At 36.9% G+C, this 25,251-nt stretch overlaps 3 protein-coding genes and 1 long non-coding RNA gene across 5 annotated transcripts; 2 read left to right on the top strand and 2 right to left on the bottom strand.

The window, feature by feature from the left end:
* The first annotated feature begins 474 nt into the window (after positions 1–474).
* On the top strand, positions 475–10,424 carry LOC116297022 (putative FERM domain-containing protein FRMD8P1). 2 transcript variants are annotated; one of them, XM_031705148.2, is made up of 12 exons: positions 475–789; positions 2,095–2,367; positions 2,943–3,110; positions 3,495–3,596; positions 3,914–3,972; positions 4,412–4,450; positions 5,035–5,162; positions 5,858–6,052; positions 7,013–7,142; positions 8,019–8,236; positions 8,467–8,537; positions 9,041–10,424. In XM_031705148.2, exons 1-12 carry the CDS (start codon positions 687–689, stop codon positions 9,142–9,144), a joined length of 1,590 nt encoding a protein of 529 aa, XP_031561008.2. In that variant the 5' UTR covers positions 475–686; the 3' UTR covers positions 9,145–10,424. The 2 variants fall into 2 exon arrangements, with proteins under 2 accessions (XP_031561008.2, XP_031561007.1); XM_031705147.2 differs by lacking the exon at positions 475–789 and adding an exon at positions 803–945.
* On the bottom strand, positions 10,416–21,429 carry LOC116297021 (uncharacterized). Its single transcript, XM_031705145.2, has 12 exons — positions 20,941–21,429; positions 20,589–20,696; positions 20,011–20,139; positions 19,469–19,674; positions 15,097–15,226; positions 14,353–14,508; positions 13,994–14,089; positions 13,647–13,877; positions 13,058–13,263; positions 12,153–12,366; positions 11,565–11,725; positions 10,416–11,127 (listed from the first exon to the last, which is right to left on the bottom strand). The coding sequence occupies exons 1-12, from the start codon at positions 21,223–21,225 to the stop codon at positions 10,986–10,988; spliced, it is 2,064 nt and encodes a 687-aa protein (XP_031561005.2). The 5' UTR covers positions 21,226–21,429; the 3' UTR covers positions 10,416–10,985.
* LOC116306473 (uncharacterized) lies at positions 16,313–18,025 on the bottom strand. Its single transcript, XR_016121842.1, has 3 exons — positions 17,721–18,025; positions 17,122–17,305; positions 16,313–16,476 (listed from the first exon to the last, which is right to left on the bottom strand). It is a non-coding gene; the product is annotated as an uncharacterized LOC116306473 (long non-coding RNA).
* A 105-nt stretch (positions 21,430–21,534) lies between the features above and the next one.
* Positions 21,535–25,177, top strand: LOC116297035 (mediator of RNA polymerase II transcription subunit 6). The gene is made up of 8 exons (XM_089040858.1): positions 21,535–21,774; positions 21,981–22,072; positions 22,393–22,475; positions 22,686–22,725; positions 22,947–23,018; positions 23,529–23,644; positions 23,729–23,768; positions 24,244–25,177. The coding sequence occupies exons 1-8, from the start codon at positions 21,596–21,598 to the stop codon at positions 24,468–24,470; spliced, it is 849 nt and encodes a 282-aa protein (XP_088896984.1). The 5' UTR covers positions 21,535–21,595; the 3' UTR covers positions 24,471–25,177.
* Positions 25,178–25,251: the final 74 nt, after the last annotated feature.

The raw sequence follows: 25,251 nt of genomic DNA, 5'->3' as shown, positions 1-25,251 counted from the left end.
TGGCCAATGTCAAACAGTTCACTATCTTAATCTTGCTTTGCGCACATGTTTGTCAGCAGGATCTCACACAAGAGATCTCAGTACAACTCGGGAAGTGACGCATTTTCCCAAATGACGTCATTACCTGTGGAGCGAGTAGAACAAATAGTAGAGAGGCATTACGATATTTATTAATTGAAGAGGAGTGTCTTTCGAAATTTTCCTGTATTCATTTGACACTAAAAACACAAAGTTAAAAATAAATCTATTAAGCTACTGATATACGATACTGTATTGCACATTATACTTGGAAAATCCGGAAATACTCTTCATTGACTACATCCTATGAAAAAATCATCAGCTAAAAAAGAAAAGAAAGTGAAAGAAATCGAGAAACGCAGTTTGAAGTAAAGGGCGAGTTATCATGTAGGCGTTCAAGACCGGAAACGGAAGTGGTTGGTCTATTGCGTTTATGTTGTAACTCTGCATTATGGGTAAGACGGGAAGCTTTGCACCATCTTGTTGAACATTGAATAAATTAGGAGCTGAAAAACACTTGAATATTTAGCCATTTGAATCCATACATGCACGTATTATTAACCCAAGAACAAAAACCAAGACCTCTTCGACTCCAGAGGATAGTTTGGTTTGGATTTCTAGGCTTCTGGAGACTCAAATGTGGCTATTTTGTTAGTGACATTTAGTGAATGTCTGAAGACTTTTTTTCAAATTTGTTTTTCTTGATCCTGTTTGGACCTGAAAAGGAACTTTCGCTTAACATAAATAAAGTGACAGGAAACTCCTTGAAAGGTAAGCTGCAACGATGCGAAGAGTTCATTTTAAAGTACTAAAGCCAACGATCAAATAAGTTGAGATAGAGTTTGCTCTGCAATTTTTAAATCATGAGTGGAAGTATGCCTCTGGAAAGAGTAAGGACAGCACCTTATAAACCATTGAATCGTAAAGGTAAACCAAGAATTCTGCTTCTTGCTGCGGTCTTTCTATTGGATTGTAGTGCTCACTCGTTCCTTGTTTTGGATCGACAAAATTTAACTTGAATTTTTCATTTGTCCCAGGTTTAATTAACTTGTTCACGTCTTCACACCAAACTCTGTCTTTTGCCATTATTTTTTATAAATTCACTTTAATATTCTTTTGCACCTAGAATAATTGGATTTTATGTTTTGAGGATGTTGTTGTTTTTAAATCTTGTACGCCAGCTTTCGAATTATGTACTTCAATATTGAACGATCTTCCCAAAATATCCTTCAAAATATATCGACTCGATAATACTTCAATGAATTTTTAGCTCATTTACATTAGTGCATTTTATAGATAAAGATGTGTTGAAAGTCATTAACGTGCATTTGATCATATAGATTTAGGGAGTTAATAATGAGTTGCCCTATGCATAAATTATCAAGAGCTTTAGATTAGCGCTATCACAGTATGGTAAATAATTCAATGATTTAAGACAAAATAATTGTTTTTTATTAGAAAGGAGGGAAAATCTAATTTAGAGGGAAAATTAACCTAAAATAAACTTGAAATGTTATTAATGAAAATCCATTTCAATGTTATAGCATTAATGAGAAGCCATTTCAATGTTATAGCAATAATGAGAAGCCATTTAATGTTATGACTTATGAGAAGCCATTTCAATGTTATAGCATTAATGAGAAGCCATTTCAATGTTAAAGCATTAATGAGAAGCCATTGGATGTTATGATATAAGAAGCCATTTCAATGTTATAGCTTTAATGAGAAGCCATTTCAATGTTATGACATTAGAAGCCATTCCAATGCCATAGCATTAATGAAAAGCCATTCATCGTGATAATGAAAAATCCTTCAATGTTACAGAATAACGAGAAATTATTTAAACATTACAGTTATATATGAGAACCTATATAAATGTTATGGCATTTATGAAAAGTCATTTCAATGTATAGCATACTGTAGATGAGAAGCCATTTCAATGTACTGTACAGCATTAATGGAAAATACAGATATTACATACATTGTAATTGTATAAATAATACTTAATGCATTAGTCAGTAAAATAAATTCAGGACATTTTCACACCTAACATTTCTAAATCTTGAATGTTTCAAGTAAAGGGAAGCTATAACATGGCAACATCAATAGAGAAAGCTGAGGATGTTGAGCTTAAAGCTGTGACAGGCCAAGAACATGAAGAACCAAAAAAGAAAGGCCCAGGTCTCAAGTTGAAGACTCAAGATTTTAGGAAAGAGACAAAACAAAGTGCTGCAGATTATAAAAGAGCACACTCTTATCCTGAAGACAAGAGGTCAATCATAAAGAAATCAAAGCAAAAATCCCATGGAAGTCATCCTGAAATCATCCAAAGATTACAATCCCAGCAAGGTAATTTGAAAATGCTTGGATCCTTTTGAAAATGTAAAATGAACAACTGGTGACCAATAATCCTGGGGGGGGGGGGGGGGGGGGTACTACCACCCCAACTTGGTTAGGAATGTGCCGCCAGGACCTCAAAACCTTGACCCTATCCCAGACCTAAAATTTTGATTTTACATACCCTACCCCAGACTAAAACTAAGAATTGTACACCCTATCCGAGACTAAAAGATGGAAAATACGGTTTTACGATCGATTGCAATCAATATTTACTAACATTTTTATTGTTTTGTGTCGGCAGAAAGCGTACCCTATTCGCCAGACAAAAACGACCAAATCGTTAACCCTATCCCAGACTAAAATGATACCCAGACAAAATGTCAAAAAATGATACCCTACGCCAGACCCAAAAGCCGAAAAACCATACCCTATAGGGCAGCACATACCCGTATAGCAAATATAGGGGAGTACCCCCCTCCGGGCCAATAATTGGCCAACAGCACTGGCCTAATGCTTAAAATCAGTATTATATTCATGCATTTTTATAATTTTAGCAATTTATTGTTCATTTTATAATCATACAGCTATGACAGTGGCAGTCTTCCTAGTAGAAAAAGCTGCACGGCTCCTAAACTTAGAGGACGGCAAGAATGCTACTGCTGGTACGATGAAGCGGATCATGATGGAGAACCTCAGTCTTCAACCTGACGCAGAAGCTGTCTTCTGTATTTGGCTTAAATCACCGTTACTACGTAAGTTTTTTAGTCAAATGTTTTTTAATTTATTGGATATAGTTTTTTTATAATATGTTTTTTAATATATTGATGTGGGATGGCAATGGACTGCTAGCCACAGCCTATCACATGATTTAAAAAAGATTAATGGAATGAATGATTAATTCAGTTACAATGACAATGATGTCGATGATAATTATAAAAATAATGGGGATAATTATGTTAATCTTGATGATATATTATGGTGATAATGATGATGGCAATAAGGAGATCTGAGGATGATTTGATAATAATCGCAATGGATGGCAATTATTATAAGGATGATATTAATCATGGTGATGAAGATAATGATAACTTATGATAATATAACTAATAAACAGTCCTTATTGATCATATTTTTAGAACTGCAGCTCAAAGATCATCACATTCCTTACAAACTGCGCAAAGTATGGCCAGAACTTTTAAAGAAATTTACAAATGCCAATGATGAGGCTATTGAAATGGGTATGCGAAAACACGAAAGATATTATTATTATTATTCATTTATGTATTTATTTATTTAATTAATTTGTTTTTTTCTAAGCATGCGTGACTCCGTTTAATTTATGCACGCTCACATATGCCATGGTTTGATTGCATTTTCTTTGTCAATTGAAACGATTTTCATTTCCCTGAGGATGGCCGAGTAGGCCGAAAGCTTGGATCATATTTATTAAAGTTTATGGTTGATAAAACGAACAGTTATGAATGAAAGATATTCTTCCACTAATATTGTACTGTACGCAGCCTATCTAACTTTATCTTTTTTCTTTCACTTGCAGATGAACCTATTCTATGCTATCAGAGGAATTCATTTTATCCCTTGTCAGAAGAAAAGAAGGTAAATTTTCCTTCAAAAGAATTTTATGATTGTTATCGAAAATTACTTAACTAAAACGGACTGTGGAGCACCCAAAAAGTGATAGGGGTAAAGCAAGGAAAGCTCAATTGACCTATTCCACTTGGGTCTAATAGTTTTCCCATTTCAGTCCATGTTTCAAAGAATTTATTCTGAAGAAAATTACTCATGGTCTGAAATGGAGAAACATATGCCCAAGTGGATTTGGGACATTAACTGTCATCATTTCAAATATAATTGTAACATGCAAGCTGAAAAAGTAGAAGAGTTATGGCTTCACCTACCCCTCCCTTGCTGCATTTGACTATTATGCTTGCATAGGCCATGTATATATCCGAGTTCTAATGAATATTATCTATAATTAGAGCATCAGAGTAATTAGACTTCTGTACTAAATAAAATATATTTTGTTTTCCATCAGGTCAAAGATGCCAAGGTGATCAGAAGGTTGTTTGAAGAGGTAAGGTTAATGCACATCTAACACATTTCTTGTGTTGATATAAGGTTGAGGTGTCATGTTAGGAAGAGCTTCAAGCACTCAAGAAATGTCAGCATTCACCCGTGGCTTGTGTTTTTTTTTCTTCACACTTCTCTCATGCTTTCATAATTTCCTGCTTGCTGTAATATTGAATGACGCATGGAATAAAATTGACATTTTATGTCTTAAATCATAATCACTAAGCCTTGCAGTTTAATTTGGAGACTAAATCTAGACAACCCATTATAGGCCATTACATGTTTCTCACCAAGAGTCTCCGGTAGCTCAGTTATAGAGCATCTGATCACAATACAAAAGCACATGGATTTATTTCTCATTAGGCTCAGTCAAGGGCGGATCCAGGGGGCAAAGGGGGCTGAAGCCCCCCTTAAGCAGAAAAAAAATCAAAACAAATCTGAAGAATTAGATGCTTTTTTTTATTGTTTTCAGTTGTGTTGACGGAAGAAACTCAATTAGCCCCCCCTCCCTAAAATTTTGGCTGGATCTGCCCTTGGCAGTGATAAGCTGATGAAGTTCATCTCCTTTCATGATCATTATCTTTGTAGGCTAAATTCAATGTGATGTCAGGCACATATCCTGTCAGCAAGAATGAAAGCATGGAGTTGGGAGGCATGCTGGCTGTTATCGAGAATGGGAAATTCAAGGAACAAGACCATAAACTTGGATTCTTTAAGTGAGTATTCTTTGATATCAAACATTATCAGTCAACAATAATAATAATGATAATAATAATAATAGATATTTATATAGCGCCGTATCTAAGACTCTACAGCGCTTCACAAAATACTTGTTTAAATATATACAAAACATTGAAAAAAAAATACTAATCCAAAAACAGTTAAAGATAAAACTAGAGGATATAAGTTAAGAAAAAATAAAATAAAATAATAAAAACAATAAAAATGATATATAATATATGTAACTCTAACTACTGGTATCTATATTATATCTATTTATAATGTATTTATGAAGATATGAGTTTTTAAGCTTTTTTTGAAAGTTTTTAGTTCTCTGGTGTTCTTTAAGTCTTTAAGTCTTTTATGACAGGCAAACACTGCCCATCATGTGCTTACTATCAACCAGAGATTATACTGTTGCTTGGTATCAATCAATGGAATGAATCTCATGAATCTTACTACCAGCCTACAACGACAGGCAAACACTGCCCATCATATGTGCTATTAACCAGAGAGTATACTATTGTTTTGTTTCAATCAATGGAATAAATGTCATGAATTTCATTACCAGTCTTATAGACCCCTTCCAGCAATTCCCTCAGTTCTCATGAGATCAGAATGTCATTGTTTTGTCTTCCAAAATTGACCTGTATTTAGAAAGAGGTTTTTACAGATATCATTTATGTTACAGGGACAAACTGACAGAATATTTGCCAGTTTCTGCTTGCAAAGTGGGGTGGACATTACCTGGACGGCGGTCAGCCACACGTAACACTTTGGAGCAACAGTTACTTGATAAATACAAAGAGGTGTCCAACAGATCGCTGGAGTTAAGGCAACTGTACAGGAGTTACTTGGAGAAATGTTGGACCTTTCCATACTATGGGTATGTTTGTAAGAAATGTGTAAAAACGTGGAATGTTTTCGTTTATTTGATCATTTGAACAAGGACTTTTAACAAAGTAGTGCTAAGATAATAAATAGGCCATTGGAAATTTGCTCTAACCTTCAAATTTTAATGATGCCCCCAAACCATATTAACCTATGCTGATCAAAGTTAGGGCATGGGTAACTCACAGATCGAACCCCACTGAAACAATATCTGGGCTGATCTAAGTCAGGGCATGGCTAATTTAATGCTAAAACCCTGAAACAACCTCTTGGCTGATCAAAGTCAGGGCATGCAGCTAACTCACAGATCGAACCCTGAAACAACCTCTTGGCTGATCTAAGTCAGTGAATGGCTAACTCACAGATCGAACCCTGAAACAACCTCTTGGCTGATCTAAGTCAGGGCATGGCTAATTTAATGCTAAAACCCTGAAACAACCTCTGGGCTGATCAAAGTCAGGGAATGGCTAACTCACAGATGAAACTCTGAAACAACCTCGACCCTGTCAGATTTAAGTCAAAGCACAGCTAATTAACTCACAGCTAGAACCCTTTGCTGATCTAACTCAGGGCGTGGCTAACTAACTGATGAAATCAAAATTCGGCTATTTATCTCATGACCGTGGGAGGGAGGAAAACCTTTGAAGCATATGAAATGTATTATGCCGTTACCCTTTAATATAAAGAGTTAGGTTACGCAACTCCTTGATTTAAGGAGTTAGATTCATGTGACCTGTTAGGTGTCAATGGCCCATTAGTAGGTACCTGTGTACTAATATTTGAATTTGAGAATATGTGGACCCAGCGAGGTTGGAAATTAATTTTTCCGAATTTAATTCCAAGGGCTTTCGCATGGAATAACCTCGTTCCCAAGCACTATAACTTATCTATATTTCTATATTTTAATATTTGAATAATTGTTAACATGAACAATTTTGTCATTTTGTTATTTTAGGAGTGTATTCTTTGCTGGCCAGATAGAAAAGCCACCATCAATTTTATCTAGCATCTTAGGAAAGTCTGATCTTGCTGTAGGGGTTGCAGTCAACAGAGAAAAAATCCACATCATAGATGAGGCCAAAAATGTAAGCTATTAAGAATGATTTCTACATTATTGTATAATAGACCTAATCTGTGGATATGCAGTTTTTTCCCATTACAGACCAGGTGTCATTCCCAAACGCATAATTCCTATGTTTAATGGTTGTGCATGAGAAGACGCATGAATATGGATACAACTCAAAGAAAGGATCTTATTCTCAAGACCATGTGTCATTCCCTAGAGTATCATTTCTTTGTTTAACAGTTGCACATGAGAAGACACATGAATATGATACAACTCGAACAAAGGATCTTATTCTCAAGACCATGTGTCATTCCCTAGAGTATCATATCTTTGTTTAACAGTTGCACATGAGAAGACACTTGAATATGATACAACTCAAACAAAGGATCTTATTCTCTGTCTGAAACAGGAAAACATTGCACCTCAACAAATTTGGTCTATTACTGTGCAAGATAGTGTCTCTAATGAGATGTTGTAGCTTTACTTAAAAATTTAATATTATTTATTATATTGTTATGAGATGCAGCTTTATAATTATTTTATTTATCATTACTTATAATTCTTATATCTAGCCTGGCTCTCCACAACATTTTAAGGAGGCCCCTGCAGACTCCAAGGGTGGATCCAGGGGGGGGGCTGAAGTCCCCTCCTTCAGCAGAAAAAAACGATGCATTTTATATTGTTTTCCGTTGTGTTGACGGAAGAAACTCAATTAGCCCCCCCCCCTCTAAAATTTTGGCTGGATCCGCCCTTGGCCTCCACTTGTTTATTTCCTGAAATTCCCTAAACAACCTAAGCAACCCATTTCTATCGTTGGTCAGTCTTTCTAGACCACTGTTTTCTGGTTCTCATATTTTTTCCTCTTAACTTATAATAAACTTTTCGTGTCATATAGGAGATTTTACTGAGCCTTGGTTTTGATGAACTATCATGGGACTATACACCAGCAGAGGAATGTAACAAGGACTGCCTAGACACGTTCTGGTTGGAGTTTGACTCCAAGGAAAACGACGGCACCACAACTGTTCAGAGGCTGCAGATCTTTTCTAAGCAAGCAGTGATGATTGATGCTTTGGTGCAGTCTTGCGTTGAGTGTGAAGATGAGATTCAGGAGTGAGTGCAATAGTAATTATCATTCTGAACAGAAGATAGTAATCTTTAATATTGTCTGTTTTCCCAACTCAGATCACGTCATTCCCAAAAGGTATCCTTTCTTTGTTTAGCTGTTGCTCATGACAACTCAAACAAAGAATCTTATTCTCGAAAATGACACATGGTCTGAGATGGGTAAACATTACGCCCAAGGTAAAGAGGTCTATTTAACCCTATTTTTCTGTTAATAGGGAATGCTGCCAGAATATTGGAGGGGACATACGATGTCGCATGGACCGTCTTAGTCTATCCAAACTTGAAAGTAAGTCATACTACTGTATATCCATCAATGTTATAATGAAAGAGCACTTCAGAACATAAATAACCCATTATAAACTTAAACTTGTAGCTGCTAAAACTTGGGTGTGACTACTAAGGGTTCAGTAACAGTACCTTCACTCATACAAGATTCTTTGGCGCAAAATTTAGACTTTGTAGTGTCCCATCTTGATTTTCTTTGATTATTTGTCTAAACAATGTGTTATGTTTTCTAAAACATGTTATAAATAATATGTTATATTTTCCAAAACAATGCCCATTATATTCCAGCCTCACAGTTGGATTTCTTGGCAGCTTTTGTTCTTTACTCACTCACTGATTTCTTTGATTATTTGTCTAAACAATGTGTTATGTTTTCTAAAACATGTTATAAATAATATGTTATATTTTCCAAAACAATGCCCATTATATTCCAGCCTCACAGTTGGATTTCTTGGCAGCTTTTGTTCTTTACTCACTCACTGATTTCTTTTTTTGTTTATCAAGGTTCCTTGGCAAGAAAGAAAAAAACAAATGTATCCTTCAATAATCCATTCAGTCGCCCAAAGAGATTGATGTCAGACGAAACACCCAAGCAAGAAAAAACCTGAACATATTAAACTAGTGATGACCAACTTTGTCCAATGAATAATACTAGACAATACTTCTGTCACTATTCTTCTGTCCTGAGGGGTTTGACATTTCTTTGGTGACTAGAGATTTAGGGCTTGAAATTAGTGGGATGACAGTTGCAAAAAATGCAGTGCCAAAATTTACTCATGTTATTGTAACAATGTCTGCCTAATAGGCATATTTTTTCTATTTGAGCCCGATAGATAGATTGTGTGAAAGCATGTTTTGATAATAAAACATTGCTTTAGCAAATGACATTCAAATTTGAAAAATTATGTCATTGCATTAAACTGTCCCTTTCTTACAAGTGGAAATGGAAATAATAACTGAATGTACAAGTTTTGAACATTAAATATAGGCTGAGCCCAAGACTGATAACTTACATGTTGCTCACAGGATGTTAGTACGAGTTGTAAATCTATCACTGCGAGACAATGCATTCCAACGGTCGTTTTACCACTCTAGTGATTTCTACAGGTAGTAATTAACCATACTTCATTTTCCAAGGAGTGGAGAAGGACTATAGATAGTTTTACACCATCCACATGATGGCAGCCATGCTAGATGCCAGCCATGTTAGATGCCAGGAACAATATGATCATTTTACACAAGTTTTGACATCTAACATGTATGCTTGCATTCATGTGATGATGCAAAAGGTCCTTGATTATAGAGGATTTATTCCCATGCACTCCTTGGGAGGGTAGGGTAGGGAGGGAGTTGTGCAACAAGATATTAGATTCACCTTGCTGAAGGTCTGTAAAATAACTTAATGCTCTCATTGGCTGAAAGCCACGATTCCTAAACTAGTTTTTTCAGAAAGAAATAAGAACTCCATTTTTTGTGTAGTGCAGATTGTATAATTTATGTCCTATGCATGGTAGATAAAAGTGAATTAATGTGTGTTGAAAATCATGAAATTGGAATGGTTTCATGACAGGCATATTATAGACCCCTTGCATCACTTCATAATGCAGCTCAATTTGGAGGTAATAGCACTAGGTTTCAAATTCTCATGAGATTGAAATTCTTTTGTTTTTTTCCTCCAAATTGAGCTCCTTTGATGTGACGTACATACAACTGGTATACATGTATTGTGCAAACGTGAAACCACTCTAAACAAAAGAATACTAGGTTAGTACTGATAAGTAATAATTAAGATTTATACATTAAAATAAAAGACGTGTAGAAAGTTGTAAACTTTGTCAAAAATAATGACCTGTAAATAGATAATAAACATTTCAGTCCATTTTCCATATTATCGCCTGCTATTTTATTTAATGTTAATATTAGTCAAACCTTTCCCTTTTGATGGAAAAGATGATGTTAATTCTTTTACTTTATCATGTTTTAGCTTCCCAATATCTCTTATCCCTTTGCTTTGGAATGCTTGCTTCATTCAACACTGGCTTTGCTTAAAGTTCAGCTTGAATATGAGTTGTAATTGCTAAAAGGTCTTTAACCATGTTTTAATTTACCAGCATGGTCATCTTTGGGGCACAGATGGAATTGATTAGTCATGACAACAATTTTACTACAGTTGGCAAAGTGAATTCCTTTCTTCCTCTACCTTTCCCTCCTTCTCTCCATCTTTCTGTCATCTTCTTTCCTGACAGCTATCTTTCATGTCTTATCAATGTACACGTAGCAGATGAAACTTCAAAGAGATTCACCAAGTAGACATAGCACATGACTCTTCAACAAGTGTTTCTCAAGATAACTGGAAAAACTTCTAACAGTACATTACTGCACTGTAAGCCCATTGGCCAAGTGGATGTCTCTGTGTAGTCTTGATGTCTAGCGTTTTTGCCCTTTTGTTCTACTTGGGACGCTTTCTCAGGAAGGTTGGTAGAACATCCAAGGGAAGATCATTACCATACAGTACTATGAGTAGGCATGACATGGTCAAAAATGGTGCCAAAAGATACCAGTGTACATCTTCAAGTTGATGGGCGTTAAAACTATAAAAATCAAGATTATATGGAAGTAAATTATAATTTTATTCATCCAGTAATCATCCACACCCCCCCCCCCAGAGGAATTTGGGATTTCTGAGGGGTAGGGGGGTCAGAGACAGAACATAAATACAGAGTTTGTATGTAAGACAATTTAAATTTCTGGGGGTAGTGGGGGTCTGAAAAAAAATTCTCTGCGGTTAGGGTTTGGATAATTTCTGAAACTACACATTGTGGGACTCTTTGGTAGCAATCTTGGTAATGTTCCCTAATACAGTCCCACTGCTCTACAATGCCATTTCAACCCAGTTTTCTCACAACCTCAGAACGGCTAATAGCTGATGCAGTGATGGATCCAGGAATTTGTTAGGTGGGTGTCTGGTGCACTGCAGGACACCCCCTTGATCTGCCCCAGTGATGAGTACGATGCAAAAAAAAGTTACCTGATGTGAAAGGAATCTTGAAAACATTGATTGTTAGGTGTGATAACCTTGATTACCAGGACAACCCTTCCAGGAAGAGATGGTACTTGTACATACTCTTGATAGACTCCTGGACTATGAATGGTCTTATTCACTGCTAATATTTTATTTCCAATAAATATCTGCAGGCAAAGAAACAGGCAAAGAAACAAAGAGTTTTGTTGTTAGAACTCGACACCATAATTATTATACAATCGAAACATGAATAACATACATTCTATTGCCTAAAGGGTATTCTTCCATTGGCAAATTCTATTGCACTATGGATTTGCCAATCCCCCCCAAAAAGGTCCGAACATTTGTCCACTTGAAAATGTTGAAATTTTTCCAGTGTATGTCTCAAAAGTTTTTTTTCATCAAAAAATGACAGTGATTTTCATGTCTGGGAATTTTTTTAACCAAAAACATTGAAATTGGTATGTCTCAGAAACGTTTTCTTACATGTAACAACCTGGACATTTCTATTGCACTATATAGGTTTTTCCATTAAAGCAGTAAAAACATCCATCTAGCTATAAGTTTTGATTGTAATATTTAGAGGATTGTTACCTTAGTTGTGTAATGATTCCATCTGAGGTCCTTCCCCTGCTGGTCTTTTATCTCAAACTCAACAGGAAAAACTGATCCTCGGTATTCAGTGGTTTGTGTTGTCATCCTAGTGAAGGCTACTCCAATCTTACCAGAATAAAACGTGGTACCAGTACAGGGAAGTGTCTCTGATGTCCAGGAAAAAAGACTCTCACTAGAAATCATATCTGGTAACCTAGAGTAACAAAATAGGTTTTATTTCATGAGGGTAAACACATAACAGTAATTAAAAAACACTGATAACTCTGTGGCCCTCAAGTCCAAAAATATATAGATAAGACATAAAAAGGAGTAATTGGCACCCAGCAACCTTACTGTAATATTGTAAGATAATACCACCTCAGCTCTACTGTACCTCCCTTCCAACCTCCTTCACCCCTCCTCCACCACCTCCTTCACCCCTCAAGCAACACCTCCAACACCATCTCCTTACCCCCTCCTTCTCCACCTTTTTTCCTCCACCATCTTCTCCACCATCTCCTCTATCACTCCCTCTACCACCTTCTCCACCTCCACCATGTCCTCCATCACTCCCTCTACCACCTTCTCCACCTCCACCATGTCCTCCATCACTCCCTCTACCACCTTCTCCACCTCCTTCTCCTCCACCTCCACCATGCCCTCCACCACTCTCTCTACCACCTTCTCCACCTTCTTCTCCTCCACCTCCACCATGTCCTCCATCACTTCCTCTACCACCTTCTCCACCTCCTTCTCCACCTCCACCATGTCCTCCATCACTCCCTCTACCACCTTCTCCACCTCCTTCTCCTCCACCTTCACTACTATACCTTCTCCCCCCCTTTTCTCCCCTACCTCCAACCTCCTCCACCACCTCCTTGGCCTTTGTCTATAATTATTAGTACCTTTCAGACGCAGTCGTGTTACTAATATCACCTAGACACAACACTGAACCATCGGCTCCACCCACGACCAACTCTAATCCCTTTGTCCAGGGCGAGAGATTAGCTGCCACAGCAGAAGAGAAAGCTGAGACACCAGTATCAATGAACTCTGCACACTGATCACTACCTCTGATGATAGCAAGCATGCCATCTAATAGAGGTATCACCTGGGGAGGATGTTATGAGAACAATGCAGCATTAGACACAGGGAGCCCATGCTAGATAATAGTCAAAGTTGCAAAATAATATAATCAAGTGCTGTTTTGAAGTTGTTCATAATTTTCAAGGGTATATAGGTAAAGTACAGTGTTGGTTTGGTATGAGTAAGCATATATGATTTCTAGTGTGATTGCTGCTGCCATATTTAAACTAATTACATTATCACCGATACTATTATCATTGTTATCGCTTGCAGAGTATTTGGGAAACAAATAGGCTGTACTAACATAGATGGGATGGAAGAGTGCCTTTATAATGGTATTTCAGTAACCTTTGAAAAATATTTTATTGGAAAAGAAATAAACATGTGATGTAATACAAGACAACTCACCAAATCAAGATCACTGCCGACTCCAGGTTTCAGCTTAGTGACAAGAACAGTTGAACGGATCTCACTAGGTAGTTTGATTGGCCAACCAGAGAGAACCTTGCCTGTGTCACCATTCAGTACCCAGACATATCCATCATGAGTTGCAAAGATGATATCTAACAGTCCGTCACCATTGATGTCAGCTACTCGAATGCCAGTGGAGGGGGACCCTGATACTCTGCTCTCCCATACCTTAACAGAAGAGACATTGAGATTATTTACTGGCCAGGAGGTCCAGATAGGAAAACATTGTGCCCAAGTTCCTGAATATGCAGTCCGAGACTGTTGCAATGAGTTGCCATACATACCCTCTTCCCTGTCAAGTCTATGCATGCCACATTACCACTGTCATCTACTGTAAGCATTTCAAGATGACCATCATCATTAGCATCAGCAACACTTATCTGAAGAAAAATGTTAATTGTCTGTCAAAAAAAGGGGTATATTATTCAACTGTAGTAGAACATGTCACTCTGAAAGTTCTCTTGCAGCATACTTCCTAGAGTATGCGATTGCTTCAAAGTTAACTGCCAATTACTTTTTCGTTTCTTTAAAATACCTCCTGTTCCTTGTATCAGATCACAGCTTGCTACTTCAGATTTAAAACCACATACTCCAAACCATTCTGAAAGCCCTGCTTAGGCTCATTAGGATATATTCAACATACCTGACCTTGGATGCTATCCATGGATGTCAAGACTTGTGATTCTGGTTTAGAGCTATTTACAAGATAAATATTCCCTGCAGAGGTACCAATGACTACACTACTATTATCCACTACTGTTGGCGATGAGAGTATATATCCAGGGTATTGAGTAGATCGCTGTCATTATAAAGCATATAAATTTAGTATACATTCTTTAAGGAAAGAAATAAGATTTACTGAGTAAACACCTGGGTCAAGTTGACATTGTAGTGCATTGTGGGACTGTTTTAGGGTGCGAAATAGATGCAATCTTGAAAACATGTTGAATTTGGGTAGGAGTGTTCCGCTGGGATTCTGAAAGGGGTACCCTGTTTATGATAAAAAAAACTCAAATTTGTGGACCCTGTTTATGACAAAAGATATAATTTATTGCCCTGAGTTCCTGTTTCAATTATCATATCATCTCTCATATCGTTTTTTTACGACCATAATAACCAGTTTCGGTCAATACGAAAGTAGAAATACAGGAGATGACAGGAAACTCAGGAAGAACTTGGAACTTGAGTGAAATTGCATACCCTGTTTATGACAAGAAGCTTGAAAAACCATACCCTGTTCAGCGGATTATCCCAGTATAGTCCATATATGGGACTTACCCCCCCCCCCCCCGCATGTTCCCATAAACAGCCCCACTATACACTGCGATGCCAACTCGACCCAGTTTTTTCCTTAACCTCACAATGGCTGATAAAATAATTGACTGACCTTTGAGACTTCCAAGACACTGCTGTAAATGATGTGTCCTGTATCTAGGTTGAATACCACAAGACCACTACCTAAGTATTTTTCTAAATCCTTTGCTGGTAAGGCAGAATCTTTTGGGTGTGAAGAAACTCTAAACAAAGGAGAGATATCAAGATTATTCTTATATGGATGAGAAATTATAATCACAGGCAGTGATAGGTGTACTTGTACACAAAGAATTATGTATGTGATTAATACAAAAACAGAATAAACTAGTTTGAGCCATTTAGAAGCATGAACATAGTGACCTATTGGTTAGGCTTTAAAAAACAGATAGCAATGGACCCAATCCACGTTGACAAAATGTTTTGCCTATTTCAGCCATGTCCCTGGTGCAAATCCTGAGCAGGATCCTGTTTAGGATCCTAACCAAGATCTTGTACAGGATCCTGTTTAGGATCGTATTCAGGATCCTATAGGATCTTAAACAGGATCCTAAAGGATCTTGAACAGGATCCTGTAGGATCTTGAATAAGATCCTACAGGATCCTATAGGATCCTATAGGATCTTGAATAGGATCCTATAGGACATTGACCAGGATGCTTTAGGATCTTGGACAGGATCCTATAGGATTTTGGACAGGATTCTATAGAATTATATTCAAGATCCTACAGGATCCTATAGGATATTGAGCAGGATCCTACAAAAAATAGGATCTTGATTAGGATCTTATAGGATCTTGAATAGGATTGTATAGGATCTTGAATAGGATTGTATAGGATCTTGAATAGGATCCTATAGGATCTTGAATAGTATTCTTTAGGATCTGGAATAGGATTCTATAGGATCTCGTATAGGATCCTATTCAAGATCTTGTTAAACTTCTCCAAGATCATACAAAGGATCCTATAATATTCTAGATTTTGAGACATATATTAGAATGCCAAATTCTTTTAAAACTTGTTTATTTCTAAACATATTAAAAACGACCATATTCAATATCCTATTGACTATTTTCAGTTAACAAAAAATGAAATGGTACTTTTGTAAAGTGTTTGTACTCATAAATACTTCCCATCGTAATATCAAGAAAAACATTTAACCATGGATTTATCACAAATGTAAGATTGTTGTAGGAAATTTAGTTTCAGATAAATCAAAAATCGTACAATGTTGGTGCTAGTCTCCCTTAAATAGCAGATAGCAGAACTAAATAAAACAAGTAAATCTCAACAATTGAAACAGAAACATGACAAATTTACTCAATATTTTCTTTGACATTATGAACGCACACATTAATTTTTCTGAATTTTTTCTAATTTTTTTCTGATTAAGGCCGATACAAATGTCTGACCATCCTTTGTCCAGGACCTTTTCTCCGTACTTTGCTTTGATACACCCTGCAATATCAAAAATATAAACTCATTCAATAAATCATTTTAATAATTCTCATATCTATTAGTACTTTGTGCAAAAATAGCAACACAACTAGGGATTGTAGGGACTTTAAAAACACCTTAACACTATTACTGCAAACCAGTATCTTGCAGTTTCCACGAGGCATGACACAAAGACAAAGAAATTCCTTTGAAGCACTGTGTTTATTTCTGCAAATTCTTAGTATAAGTCAGGTTTTCACTAGCAATGCAAGAGCAAGAACAAGCACAAGCAGTGAAAATGAGATGTGAATAAGTGCAAGCAAAAAAAGTTTTTAATAGTACAACCAAACGCAAGAACAAGTGCAAGAAAAAGGAAAATGTCTGGTACCTTGCACGTGCTATTTCCTTGCCCTTCCCTGGGGGTTGGGGGCCAGGGTTTCAATTGACTAATGCATAAATAAATTTATTAGGTGCTAAATAGTTAAGAATTGTGTCACATTTATGTGATATGTGCACTTTATTATTTTATGTAATGTAGTGCTTCTATTTTATGATAAATGAAACATTGAAACCTGTTAATCGTATAATGGAAAACTTATTATTTCATTGATTGAATGAAAGGGAATGGTGATTAATTCATCATCGTATAAATAGTTGAACACTTACTCTTTAATAAGTTGATCTTGCTCTGGTCAAGAGCTGTTTTTCTTGTGGCCCCTTCCTTAGGTTCCACACATCTAAGACACATTTCTTCATCAGTAAACAGTACTGACAACAAACTAGTTGTGTAAAGTTTAGGTTTTTTTGCTTTGGCTGATACATCTGCTAGAAGGTTTGTACCATTCCAAATCTAAATAAAACAATAAATAAATATTCTTACATTTAGGAATTTGTTGAACTAATAAAATAGCTTCACAAATTAACAAAATAAGGAGAAGTGGTAAATAGTAAATGACATCTGCAAACTATAGGACAGGAAATATGAGAGATAACTAAAGCACTCTTTAAAAAATATTATGATTAAGCTGTTTATGTCAGCTAGTTATTCTTTTATTTTTGAATGACCATGTTCAAAAACGTTTAAACTTCCATTTCACATGCACAAAACTTCTCACTGCTAAAAAACCTTAAATGTTATTCCCATCCTGCACTGTAACACAGTAGCAATACTTACTAAGTCATTTTCATTCTGAACTGGTTCTGTCTTTTCCTGCATATAACTTTCGTTAAATTACAGAACATATCAGTAAGAAATACATACTTACGTTATCACTATCAAGAATTATAGTTTCTCCAGTCGAGGTTGTACTACTTCTGGAAATATTTGAAGAATATTTGACGAATTCGAAGTACTTTTGGACTGTCACCAGATGAAGTCACTTCTGACGTTGCTGTTGCCTGAAAGGAATGAATAAACAGCGGATTTTCAAAAATGAAAATCTAAAATTAACAGAAAAATAGCTCTGAGAAACAAAAAGGGTGTTTAAAAGATATATTCGTAAGTAAATTCCCGTTTAAACTCCATGAACTTGTACCACAGTAAACCAAAATCACCAACGGTTGAATCTCTGGCGCCGAAACGTATGCGCATGCGTTATGCCAGCAACCGCTGAATACCTGTGTGAAGGCTCGATCTCGAATTACATGGAATGCACTCACCGATGTTTCTCCCGATGTTTTTCTTCTTGAAACAGACTCCTAAAAAAAATATTGTAATAAATATTGTCTTTCCATTATCTTCGTATAAAGATACAAGATCTTCGCCATCCAGAGATTCGGCCACCATAAAAAAAGACATGCATTCAGAGGATGTGGACTGATCTAAGGACGTCCGTCTACTGACACTAAATAATCTATTATTGTATATAAGATTTTTTTAAATACTTACCTAAAATTCTTTTTTATTGCATCGAGGTGAAATTCAAGCTTTTCAAGCCAAGATTTAGAGCGTTTGAAAAAGTGGGATCGAACTCCTTGATCGTCAGAGCGAGAAGGTCGTAAAGACTTCAATTTGCGTTGCCTTCACTCGAAACGCATTATTTATTCTCAATTCAATATACATTTATATACGATGTACTTTAACATAAACTGTACCTTTGCTACATATCTACGATACCTATCCATATTATACTCATATAAGTCTCGTACGCTCAACTATTTTAATTGCCCACTGCCTTGATTTTTTTTAAATTTTTATTTATCTAGTATCCTGCTCATTACTTATTAGGATCTTGTTCAAGATCCTACCCAGGATCCTACTCAGGATCTTAATTCCTACCCAGGACCCTACTTAGGATCCTGCTTATTACTCATTAGGATCCTGTTCAAGATCCTACCCAGGATCCTACTCAGGATCTTAATTCCTACCCAGGATCCTACTTAGGATCCTGCTCATTACTTATTAGGATCCTGTTCAAGATCCTACCCAGGATCCTACTCAGGATCTTAATTCCTACCCAGGATCCTACTTAGGATACTGCTCATTACTTATTAGGATCCTGTTCAAGATCCTACCCAGGATCCTACTCAGGATCTTAATTCCTACCCAGGATCCTACTTAGGATCCTGCTCATTACTTATTAGGATCCTGTTCAAGATCCTACCCAGGATCCGACTCAGGATCTCAATACCTGTCCAGGATCCTACTTAGGATCCTGCTTCCTATCCAGGATCTTACTTTGGATCTTGATACTCTATAGGATCCTATTTCTATTCAGGATCTTATTCAGGGTCTTATTTAGGATCCTAATCCTAAATAGGATCCTATATAAGATCTTATTCCTAAACAGAATCCTATAGGATCCTACAGGATCCTACAGGATCCTGTAGGATCTTGGTCAGGTTTTGCACCAGGGGTGTCAATCTCTCCAAAATAAGATTCTTTGTTTGAGTTGTATCCATATTCATGCACTGTCTTCTCATTCACAACTGTTAAACAAAGAAATGATACTCTAGGGAATGACACCTGGTCTGAAATGCGAAAACAGTGGATCATGTCTATTATAGTAAATACCTCTTTTGGTCAAAGTAAAAATTCACAGGAACAATCAATTCATTTTCCAGCCCATCAGCATTGAAGTCGGCGATGACAGGAGTTGACAAAATATGTGCGTCAACATACACTTGGGACCCATCCTTTGACAGGCCAGAAGGTGGTGATGTGGTAGAGTACAAGGACCAGATGTCATCTGCAAGTCCTTCTTTCTTTCCAGAGTTTTTCTGTGTAAGAAAAGAATTAACAAATAAAGTTATGACTTTTTTGTGACAAGGACAGGGTTTTATTGGCAAGAACGAAACTTTATTAACAACCATCATACTGAAACTAATTCTAAGCCTATGGAGGGTACGTCTAGGTGCCTTTCTCATGTTTGCAACATCAGGTATACACCTGTAACAAGCAAATGGCTGGTCATAAGGAGGTCATCAGTTGAGCCACAGATTTAAAGTATCTCATAACCACGAACCTAACAATCTACTCCCCTAGCAACAAAAATTTCAACATTATCTTTGTTTATCCTATCAACCATGTCACAGACAACTTTTATACTTTTTTACCTTTGAAATGAATTCTGATTGATCTGCTAGCTTAGCAGCAAATCTTGGCTCCACAACATTGAACTCATTGGTTTGTATTTGTTCCAGACTTATCACATACCAGTTCTTATTAACCTTCAAAGGTGGAACCTACAAGCAAAACAACCTCTATAAAACATGGTACTTACAGAGATGAAAGAGCTAACCATCAAATTTATACTGACCCATGAAAATAAATGTATGGGCCGATCTAAGTCAGAGCACAGCTGACTCACAGATTGAGCCCTGAAACAACCTCTGGGCTGATCTATTATTCAGAGCACGGCTATATAACTCAGATGGACCGAGCCCTGAAACAACCTTTGGGCTGATTAGAATCATTGTATGGCTAACTCACAGATTGAACCTTGAAACAATCTCTGGGCTTATCTAAGTCAGGGTATGGCTAACTCACAGATTGAACCCTGAAACAACCTCTGGGGTTATCTAAGTAAGGGCAGGACTCTATAATGTTAAGTACAGGAATTGAATTTAAGGGGAGAGGTGAGTGAATTACCCTTAATTTTCAGCATCCCTTATTTTAATACTATAAAATATACCTTCAATATTGGCTGTGTTAATGGTGTGCCATCTGATTTTAAGAACATAATTATACCATCAGATGTACTGAGTAATACTTCCATCAAGCCGTCATTATCTATGTCATACTAAAAATAGAGAAAGGTTTGAGATATATTATGCAAATGATGAGGGTGAAACCAAGCATATCTCTTAGCAGATAGAGATCTAGAATAGAGTGGCTTTCATATGATTTGGAAACTTGTAGCACTGCAGGCCTAAGATATGGTACGTTAAGGTATGGTATGGCCACAGCATGGCATGGGGGGGGGGGGGGGGTGATACATTATTTACATTTATTATCACTTATCCTTTTTAAGCATCGACTCTTACCAATAACGGTGCAGCATGGAAATTATGTCCTGGTGCTGTGACAGGCCAACCCGGTAGTTCATGGCCTGTACGGCCATCCAAAACAGATACCTGCCCTTCAAACGTACATACAGCAACATCCAATACATTATCGCCATTAATATCAGCTAGAAGTGGACTTGATACCACTGGAGATGACCCTGCCTCAAATAGCCAGACTGTCTCAACGTTACGATGGCACTTATGGCTGGAACTCGGTACGAATAAACCCACAAACAACGAAAACAACCACAAGTTGATGTCCATCTTTCCTTGCACGCTGTTCCTACAACTTTAAATTTCTCAGGAAAAAACTTTGTTACTGCAGTAGTTTGAAGTAAAATTCATAGTAGACAGGTTCTACTTGATAGAGAAGCAAGAACAAAGCTTTACGTCGCCATACAATCTAGGAAAAAATGCGCAATTATTTTCCACTTTAAATGTTTTTTTTTAAAGCAAGAGTGCCGCCATCTTGAAATGCGCCTGCAAGCAATAACATCTGCGGTTGACAGTTTTCGGTAAATATCCGGAAGATTTAAAGCCAAGTACGATAATTCACGAATGAGTTACGAGGAAATAACGAGGGTGTACGAACCATATCACACAGGAAGACCGTGTAACAAACAAGGAAGACAAGATGGCGGCCGACACAACAGAGAATGAGCTCGGGGTTTCATGGCACGACAGCGCGTGGATCCCAATACTAAACCCAGCTAATGTATTAGAATATTTTTCACAGAGAACTAATCCTTTCTATGATAGAACTTGTAATAATGAAGTCGTTAAAATGCAACGGTTGGACCCGTCAGCACTACAGTGAGTGAAGATGACCAAAAACCTTGTAACTTCGTGTCTAGAGTTTTCGTTATTCGTGGTTATTTTATCAATAGAACTTTAACTTTTAGGTTTTCTATGTGCCTACTATTCATTCGTAGGTAATTTTACCGGATTAAAACAGCTGTTTGTGACGTTAATGTTGTTTCTTCCTTTAATTAATTAAGCTTATATTTTTGTTTATTTAGATCTATGGCAGGCATTGAATACGAAGTAATCCACGTACAAGATCCTATTCTATTCGTTATACGCAAACAACAAAGACATTCTTCTACTCATGGTTTGTAGCAGTACAGTGTGTCTATTGCCAAAAATCAATCAGCTGATAAGTCTTTAAATCTATTATTTCCTCCAAGTGGTTTTCAAACACTGACCACCATGTGCTGTCAGCCAGAAAGAATTATATTGTGATTCAGCTGATGAACATTCTGCAAGGAGATAGCGAAATGATGTCAAGTGAAAAACCAATTTCCTACCAACCCAACCCCCCACCCCCCATTTGCGCACCAACACGTTTAAACACTTCATCTTGCTATCCTAGGTATATATACCATATAGAGATCTGCTCATGTGTTTATCCTTATTTTCTCTTATTCTCAGTTACTCCAATTGCCGATTATTATATTCTTGCTGGCATCGTTTATCAAGCACCTGACTTGGGCTCTGTTATCAATTCAAGAATGGTAAGCCAAATGACAAAACCAAATGAAAAAAGCAATTCATTTCGAGTTACAATGAAAGAGTAGATCTTTGTCATTTCTGCTCTCAACTAACCCGGAAAAAATGACTTTATTAAAAATTCTAGCTTCTTACACAGGCAACTTTAGCATCTGCCACCCAGGAGGCTACAAAAATACTTGTATAGTGTAACTTTTTTTTGCTTTGTTCTTTAGCTCTCAGCATTACATAACTTTGAGTCTGCATTCAAAGAAGGTAAGGGAGCTTCTTTTTCTTTGGGGGAATGTTTCGACTATGTGAATTCTAAGTTTTGAAAGAATGCCTTAGCACTCTCTCTCCCATGGACAAGTGCCTTTTAACTTTTTACCCCCCCCCCCCCCCCCCTTAAAACTAATATCATGGGCATAAAAAAAATGCAATGTAATGTCCCCCTTCCTTTACTAAGTATTCTGATTATTTAGTTTATTTTTTTCCAGCGGTATCCTATTCCAGGTATCATCAATCCAAGGGTTACTGGTGGCAGTTTAAGGACTCTCAAAAAAACCCAGGTAAGTTCAGTCTATGCATCTGGACCTTTGTTATTGTGAATTCACCTTTTCGGCACTAGCTTGGATTGTGTTATGGTCACCAAAAAGTTCGGACATCGTTCTTGGATTTCCATACAAATTCACTGAAAAGAGAAAATTTAGGTAGATTTCTTTAGTTAGCTATCTTAACAGCAGTAAGAAAAGCTTCAATCGAGCCAGAAAAATGATTATTTACTTGTATTTAGAGAAGTAAGTAGTTCACTTAGAGTCAGTACATTTGTACGGAAATTCAAGAACAATGTCTGAACATTAACATTAACCAATCTAAAGCAATTTATACCCTGTGACGGCTAGCGCCGAAAAGGTGAATTATGACAATATTCAATATATTCTTTACCATCAATCATAAAAACAGAGAAATGTTTGGATAGGATGAGAGGAGCTCTTTGGTAGCAGAGAGGCAGCACTTGAAAGAAATTGAGGGTCAAACATTTGATTTTGTTTGTTCATTTGTCATTTCCCTTATCACAGATTCTAAAACCACAACAGAAAAGAAGACAAGTCAAGCCAGTTCTCTTTTCCAGAGAGAAGGGGTTAATCAACTTTTAGGTGAATTGTCAAAGAGGTTTCCTCCAAGTCTTATCAAGGTAACAAATAGACAAAAAACTGTGGTTGAAAATAACTCCAACTCTAACTTTGAAATAATGGTAGTGTTCATATTGTTTTTTCAGGCTTCACAAGTGAATACAACGACTGCTGGAACAGCTACCGGTATGTTTTGAGTGAAATTTCTTTTGTTTGTTGAGACAGGTCGAATGTTTAGTCGTTCATAAAAGCCTCAAGTTTGCTGGTACAATTCTTGACTAAACTGCCACGTGTTTTTCTCTTACTGGCCATGAAGGTTTTCCTTCAGGTATTGACCTCTTGCATCTGATGTCAAAGCAGCTTGATCAGTGCTACCGTCTTTAAATAAAGAGTTTATTATTTATTATTATTATTTTTATTATCTGAGGGACAAAACAAAAGAGTTCCAATCTAATGAGAATTGGAACCTATTGTTTTGTCCCTCAGATTGAGCTGCATTCCAAAGTGCTGCAACGGGTCTATTCAGTTTTCACCCTTCATAAGGTGTGTGTTGTAAATATTGAACACTGGTAGTATACATGGAGTGAACGCCACAGAACTGCCCACTGGGAGTATTGGTTGTTTAATCTTTTTTTGCTAAGATTGCCTTAATGTTTCACAGCTCAAAGCAAAGAGGCAGAGGAGCCAGGAACAGAGACAGAGGCAACAAAAGATGCAACATCTACTGACGCAGCCCCTGTATCAAACGAAAACACTGTAAATGGACTTTCTAATATACCTTCATCATCAATATCAAAGACAGTAGTAAATGTTCCTGTACAGGGAGGAGTCAAAAGAGGAGCTGATGGTGTTGCTAAGCAACCACCTCTTAAGAAAAAGAAACAATAGTATGAAATGTCCAATGAACCATTCACAGTAGCTGGTGAGGAGAATAGCTGGTGAGGAGAATAGCTGGTGAGGAGAATAGCTGGTGAGGAGAATAGCTGATGAGGAGAATAGCTGGTGAGGAGAATAGCTGGTGAGGAGAATAGCTGGTGAAGAGAATAGCTGGTGGGGAGAATAGCTGGTGAGGGGGATAGCTAGTGGGGAGAATAGCTGGTGAGGAGAATAGCTGGTGGGGAGAATAGCTGGTGAGGAGAATAGCTGGTGAGGAGAATAGCTGGTGAAGAGAATAGCTGGTGAAGAGAATAGCTGGTGAAGAGAATAGCTGGCGTATGGTTGGTCATATCTAATTTTTAAACATTAGACAGGAAAACAGTACCATTGAACAAAAAACTGGTCAAGAGAATCAGATGGTGTTGCCACTGTATGTAACCACCTCCAAAGATAAAGAATCGTTAATATGCACATCCAACAATGAACTCTACCAAAATAGCTGGTGAGGAGAATTACAAGTATATGGCTGTTTCTGTGTTATTGACATAAAGTACAAGAATCCATACATACATAGTCCTTAGAGTTCAACAGAATGAACACTTACATTCCATTGTAAAACTTGTACATAATTATAGTTCATAAAACAGTATTTGAATTGTCTGTAAGTTATGAAATAGAAAGAATTGATAATAAAATCTGAATTTTGGAAGAGTTTATAACATTTGAGTGTTAGGAGAAAAAAGAGGAAAGGCAAAGAAAGAAACTAGGAAGAAAAGAAAGAAAATTCAAAGTT

The sequence above is a fragment of the Actinia tenebrosa genome, unplaced genomic scaffold (genome assembly GCF_029948245.1).
Source record: "Actinia tenebrosa isolate PJP-AT-01 unplaced genomic scaffold, QUT_ActTen_1.0 PGA_scaffold8__29_contigs__length_14323225, whole genome shotgun sequence".
Lineage (NCBI taxonomy): Eukaryota > Metazoa > Cnidaria > Anthozoa > Actiniaria > Actiniidae > Actinia > Actinia tenebrosa.
Note: the sequence above shows the minus strand (reverse complement) of the source record. Positions and strands in the feature narration are given on the sequence as shown.